The 6,311-nt window shown below is 37.2% G+C and overlaps 1 protein-coding gene across 1 annotated transcript; it reads left to right on the plus strand.

The window, feature by feature from the left end:
- Nucleotides 1–1,717: 1,717 nt before the first annotated feature.
- Nucleotides 1,718–5,880, plus strand: RGS21 (regulator of G protein signaling 21). Its single transcript, XM_027658596.1, has 4 exons — nucleotides 1,718–1,728; nucleotides 3,214–3,290; nucleotides 4,543–4,709; nucleotides 5,677–5,880. Exons 1-4 carry the CDS (start codon nucleotides 1,718–1,720, stop codon nucleotides 5,878–5,880), a joined length of 459 nt encoding a protein of 152 aa, XP_027514397.1.
- Nucleotides 5,881–6,311: the final 431 nt, after the last annotated feature.

Consider the following 6,311-nt stretch of genomic DNA (forward strand, 5'->3'; position numbering starts at 1 on the left):
TTGAAAGTTTTCTCTCCACCTATAAGATGCTGAAGTTAATCTCACCAGGACAGTGCATGGAAGGCTTTTGGTCCTGTCTGGCACAGTGTTACAGTCCACAGTACATTCTCGGGAAATAAGAGAAAATAACCAATTAAGGAAAATAAGAAGCACTGCAGGAAATCAGGATGATAATTAATATTTCTCCTCTTTTCTCTTCTTCTTCTACAACTTTCAGAAGCAAGTAAATGCAAAACTAAGAAATTGCAAAAAAGGATTTGTATTTTGCTGCCAGGAATCTTTTTTAGTAATATGTAGGACTGAAGGGATACCTTGGATCATCATTTCTAATGTTAGCAAAGACAACAGTTTAAAATAATCTCATAAATATACTAAACTCTATCTTCAAAGTACAGAGGAGCAGAGAGGACAAAAAAAATCTATTGGGAGACTGCAAAAAAAAATACTTTGGGAAGACTTGTTCTGGTTTTCAGTCTAGATTTATTAACTGGCTGTTTATATACATTTTTTTCTTTTGTCAGTATGATCATTAAGCTAAAATAATTCTTTTTTTTCTCACTAGGCTATTCTCTATATTCAGAGGGCAATCATAGCTCTTCTCTGCTTTCATCTTATAAACAAACTGGTCTTTTATTCTTCTCCTGCAAGACAGTTCAGTTCTCCTGCTCATCCCAGTAGAACACCTCTCTATGTTTGTTTTTGCCTGATTTCAGTTTCCTGGAGCACAATTGACCAGATTCGCTATTTTTTGTCCCATGGGAAGTTCATCAGATAATTAGACCTGAAACTTCTTTTACAGATCTACCAAAGGTGAGGATAAGGAATAACCTACTAACATTGCTAAGGTCAAAACATGGCATGTGGTGCTTGGGTTTTCTTACCTTAGAAGACAGATACAGCTAAAATAAGAGACTGTCCTCAGGCAGGGGACAGCTTTGTATGTGACTGTACCACATAGGGAAATCAAATGGGACCTAAACTCATAAGACTGCCCTACTTAGCGTAAAATATTTTAACCAAGAAGACAAAAATCCCTTTTTCTACAAGTTGGGATAGCTAGGATCCCAGTTCCTGAACCACTGGAAGTTTGTTTATATCAAATGAAGACACTGAGAACCGGGAAGCTGGGTAGGGTGAGTAAAGGATTGGGCATCAGGACAAGATTTGGAGGGAGGTAAGAAAATCACTAAGGTTGCTTGGCTTGGTCAGGACAGTGAGGGACAGCAAGGAACAAACAGAGGAAGAAAAAAGCTGAGGATGAAAGAATAATTATCAAGAGCAAGAGACAAATTATATATATTCCATATGACTACAACCCCCTTTCAGGTAACTGTAGAGAACAATAAGGTCCCCTCTGAGCTCCCTTTTCTCCAGGCTGAACACCTCCTCAGTCACTCCTTATCAGACTTGTGATCCAGACCCTTCCCCAGTTCTGGTGCCCTCTCTGGACCTGCCCCAGCACCCACACAGGTCAGCAAGGTGTCATCCCTCAAGTCACCATGCTATGGCCACTGTAAGTTGTGAATAGGCACGGTTAAAAATAAGCCATGTTTAAAGGAAGCATTAAAAGCAGCTTGTCAATTTGCATTGTCCTGTTTGGTTATTCACCTGCTAACTGTACTGTTCCTGCTGTCACATTGCCTTCAGCTTGAAGATCAGTCAGAAAAAGAAACTGCCCAACCTGTGACAGTCAAACAAACAAACAGTGGAACAAAAAATGCCAGTGAAGTGAGTTGCTGTTTATGGCTATTTTAATTGTAGGAGATTTATGGGATGGGATGACCAAGTTTTGAATAATCTGTACAGCTTTTATTTTCCTTCCCCCTTTGAAGTGGATATGACTATTTTGATTCCTTTTGTCAATTCTGCTTGCCATTCCCATTCAAGTAAATCTCACGAGGTCGGTGAGATCATTCTCTGAGTGGTGAGCAAACACTAAAACAAGTAATATTGCTCATAAGGATAAGAAGCAAAACTGTCTGTTTTATCCTGGTCTTTCATTTGCCTTTTTTGTTTGACAAGAAAGCTAGTAAATATTTACTGAATAACATGAAAATTTGTTACATATTTCATAAAAGTTTCTTACAGTTGCTAAAACAAATTTTCTGCTGCTTAATTCCATTGACACTCAATGTGTCACAAAGTACAACATCGTGCTATGTTTGTTTTTAATTTCTGTTTTCACAGACTTACTATATTTACACTTCAGTTTCCATCATGTATGTGTTTATATCTATTCATAAACATGCATGTTTTTTCTTGTTTAAATATAATTTTGCACTTTGGATACAAGTAAATTGACAGCTATGAAAAAGTTTGCTTGTTAAAGATGTCACTGCCACAACCTCAAGTAATTATAACTACAGCTATGTTAATATAGTGACATTGTTATATAATTTCTTCATAAATTTACAATTAGAAAATACCTTTACTATTGATGATGAGAAATGGCTATGGAATACAGCTTTCAGAGTAACCTATATACTTCAGAGCAGAGTTTTGATAGCTGAGCAATCTGAGTCCCCCCTTAGGAATATCAAATTTTTTTTACAGAATTCTAGAGTGCTTGTGATTTTTATGTGTGGGGTTTTTTGTTGTTGTTGTCGTTGGGGGTTTTTGTGTGTGTGTGGTTTTTTTTTTGTTGTTGTTGTTTTTTTTAATTAAGAAAAGTGGTAATATTTTATACAGAGCAAAGTGTTTGCTCTCATGTCTAACAGAAGCTCACAGAAAGTTACAGAGGAAGAACCAAAACTATGAGTTTACTCAGTTATTTATACCACTGAGAAACTGATATAATGCCCATGTATCCTACCAGTGTTAGTGTAACATTTTAGACAATTCTAGTCGTTCCAAGCACAAAGTGTCATATAAATTGATAGTTAATCCATCTGAACTCAAGAACTGCAATACATGCTCCAGATCATTAACACCTCTCCTATGTTTTACTACAGTTCCACCAATTGCAAGCATTACTAGTATTTCCAGGCTGAATAATCAAGTTGCCAGTGTCAAATAACAGTGTACTTGATGAGTCTGGGTGGTTCTCTACACACACAAAAAAACCATGTCACACTTTTTGTTGAGTTTCTGTTATTCAGTGCATAACGTGGGATGAATGACTCGCCTACTCTCTGAAGAAGAAAGTCAAATCATAGACTTTTAGCTACCACAGACTGCACAGGTGAAAGATCAAAATCTTATTTTCAAGGATAGATGTTGTTTCTACAGGTCAAACACTGGGGAAACCATGGCCTGGTCTGAGTCTGTGGACACACTACTAGCTAACAAAGGTAAGTGATTGAAAACCACATTTTTAAAAAAAAAAAACATGTGTCAACCCAGTTGCCAAAGATTTCTGTCAGGTTGTCATACTGCTCTCCAGTTCAGCTCTCCACATGTACTGAACCAACCAGCTGCTGCTGGAGGTGGGTGAGCTGCTGTCCTGAAAGACAGAGGGTCATGTTTGTCCAAGCTGCAAACACAAGCTGGCTTCTGGCCAGCCCTCAAGGGATATTTAATAAAGCAGAAGTTCTCTGAAAGATTTTTTACTAAGATAACTGCTAAACTGTCCGTACAATGGTTCTGGTTTTCATATTTTTTTAAAATAAAAACCTCACAAACCTTTTCTTCAATATTCCTGTTCCAAAGAAATATGCATGTTGTGCAGTGAATTAAGTCAAACAAAAAATGATTACTTCTAACACATCTAAAGTCATTTCTCTGAGAGATGCCATTCCTACTGTCCTGACACCCCAAACCACATGTAACTTGAAAATTTCCTTGCCCTTGCCTCATTTTCCAGCAGTAACTTTGTGGCCTGGACTCTGGAGTGCCTCCACACTGTTTCTGGATAGTATTAACCTAACGCAATTACATTTGGGTCAGCCTTCTTTTCTCAGAGCTTGTGATTTGGATTAATTTCAAAGCAGTTTCTTCCAAACAAACCTTAATTTGTTTCATTTTTTCCCCTCCATAGTGCAAAAAAAGTGGAACAAAGAAGTAATGAGGTGTCTGTCTCTCCATCCAAGACTTAACCGTTACTTGAAAGGAGGTGGAAGCACTGTTTAGGCAAGATAACCTCAGCTGTGGGTCAAACACACTACAACAATATGACTTAAATTTCTACTTTTTAGACTGGAGTCAGCCTCAAATCTCTAGTTTCCTAAACACCACAAATTCTCTTGAAGACCAAAATCTCCAGGATCCCCTTTTGATTAAGTGTATCAGTGCTAGAGAGACCAAACCACAGCAGGCAGGTGTGGTAACTCACCAGAAGAACTCACTAATTTGGTAACTCACCAGAAGAATTCTCTTAGTCCCCTTATCATCACTGTTATTTCATCTCCTTTATATTTCCCCCACAACAGCTTCTCAAGCCTAACTGCTGGCTGACATGCAAACCAGTATGAGTCACACAGGTTACACTATATATATGCTCCATATATATACACACACACATACACGTGGGTGTGTATAAATATGTATAAACTGCATTGGCCTTTCAATTTTCCTCTACCCACCATCTCATTCATTTTTCCCCAGATGGCCTGGCAGCTTTTCGGACATTTTTGAAGTCAGAGTTCAGTGAGGAGAACGTGGAGTTCTGGCTGGCCTGTGAAGACTTCAAGAGAACCAAGTCCTCCACCAAGATTGCCTCGAAAGCTCAAAAGATTTATTCTGACTTTATACAAGCTGATGCTCCAAAGGAGGTAAATGGGGGGGGGGTGGGGGGTGGGTTTGCATGTATTTTGGGTACTGAGGATGGGAGTCAAGTGAAAAGTTCAGAACCAAACTTCAAGGAATGACAGAAAATACAATTCAACATGACTGCAACTTCCATTTTCATGTCCATTATTTACCAGGTAAAAAACACTGTGTGGAACTCTGTGAAGCAGAGTTTATACTTTACATTCTTCACACAGAGCTTAGGTTTATCCTGCCTTCTGAAATTTCTACCTAAAGATTTAAGGAAATTTACATTCAATATAATTTGTTTTCTCTAACCATTTTTTATAACGCAATAAGCACCATTTCTTCTGTATTTTAGGTTCCAGTATATTGGAATGTTAATGATGACATTTATTCTTCTGTATAGGCATTCTAAACATGATGAGAATGCAAACTTGCAGAGAGTTCCACCGCAGCATTCAATTTTATCATTATTTCAGAAATGCTTACTGTGAAAGAACAAATTTCCTATTTTTATTCACATTCTCCACCTTAAACTTTTACACTGATGTTTTTGCCTTTGCTAGCAGGCATGCTTTGAATGATTGATTTTAATCATGTCTTATACATGATTGAAATCCATTTTATCATTGTTAAAAACACAAACTCCTTAGAAAATACATGGAGCCAAAATCTAAAACGATGCTGAGTACCTTCACTTCTAATTTAGTCTTTGGTAATCAGTACTTCATAGGATTTGGCTTGGCAAAAAGATGAGATAATCAGAAGTTAGTTTTTCCCTTCTTTTTTCAGTCATGCCATCTGTTTAAGAGCCAAATAAAATGAAGAATTCAGTATGCTAGAAAATGAAGGGATAAGCTTCCTATTTATTTGCATCAGTTGGGTTATTTGGGAGGAAATTCAAATGCAGACTGTGTCATGTACACAAACAGATCTCAGCTTTCCAGTCAAACTGACACTTGTTTTATGCCTCCTTTCTTCCTACAGATTAATATAGACTTCCATACCAAAAATGACATCTCTCAGAATATCTCTGAGCCCACGCTCAGCTGCTTCGATAATGCTCAGAGTTTAATCTACAGTCTCATGGCAAAGGACTCTTTCCCCAGGTTTCTAAGGTCAGAAGTGTACAAGGAACTTGTAAAGAAGCATCAGGACAGAAATCAGAAGAGATGGCTGCCATTTTTGTGAGAAAATACCTGAAGGATTATGAATTTATAAACATCTTCCACTGCAATTCAGTACATATAATTATTTAAATGATTGCACAAACCATATCCAAGAATTGCCTTTGCCAGCTTAAGTGCAAAATGCACATGATACTTTCTAATAATGGTAGAGAAATATTCAAGAAACAGGATGGAATATGCTAGAAATTTGAGCTACCTGTTTAATAAAGAAGTTCGCCATTGTTAGATTTTCCAGTGCTTGCTTCATTTGTCAAAGAAATTTGACACTTTTAAGCAGAATGTTTTGATTTTCTGGTTTCTGTTGATTTCTTCTGAGAAGTAGGGCCTCCAAAAAAATTCAGGGCACTTGAATACATTTATTCATTTGCTATCTTATTTGTTAGTTTGTAAAAAAAATTAAATCCTCTTTTAAACATGTTTTATACCAATTCA

The sequence above is a fragment of the Corapipo altera genome, unplaced genomic scaffold (assembly GCF_003945725.1).
Source record: "Corapipo altera isolate COAL_440 unplaced genomic scaffold, ASM394572v1 79, whole genome shotgun sequence".
Taxonomy (NCBI): Eukaryota; Metazoa; Chordata; class Aves; order Passeriformes; family Pipridae; genus Corapipo; species Corapipo altera.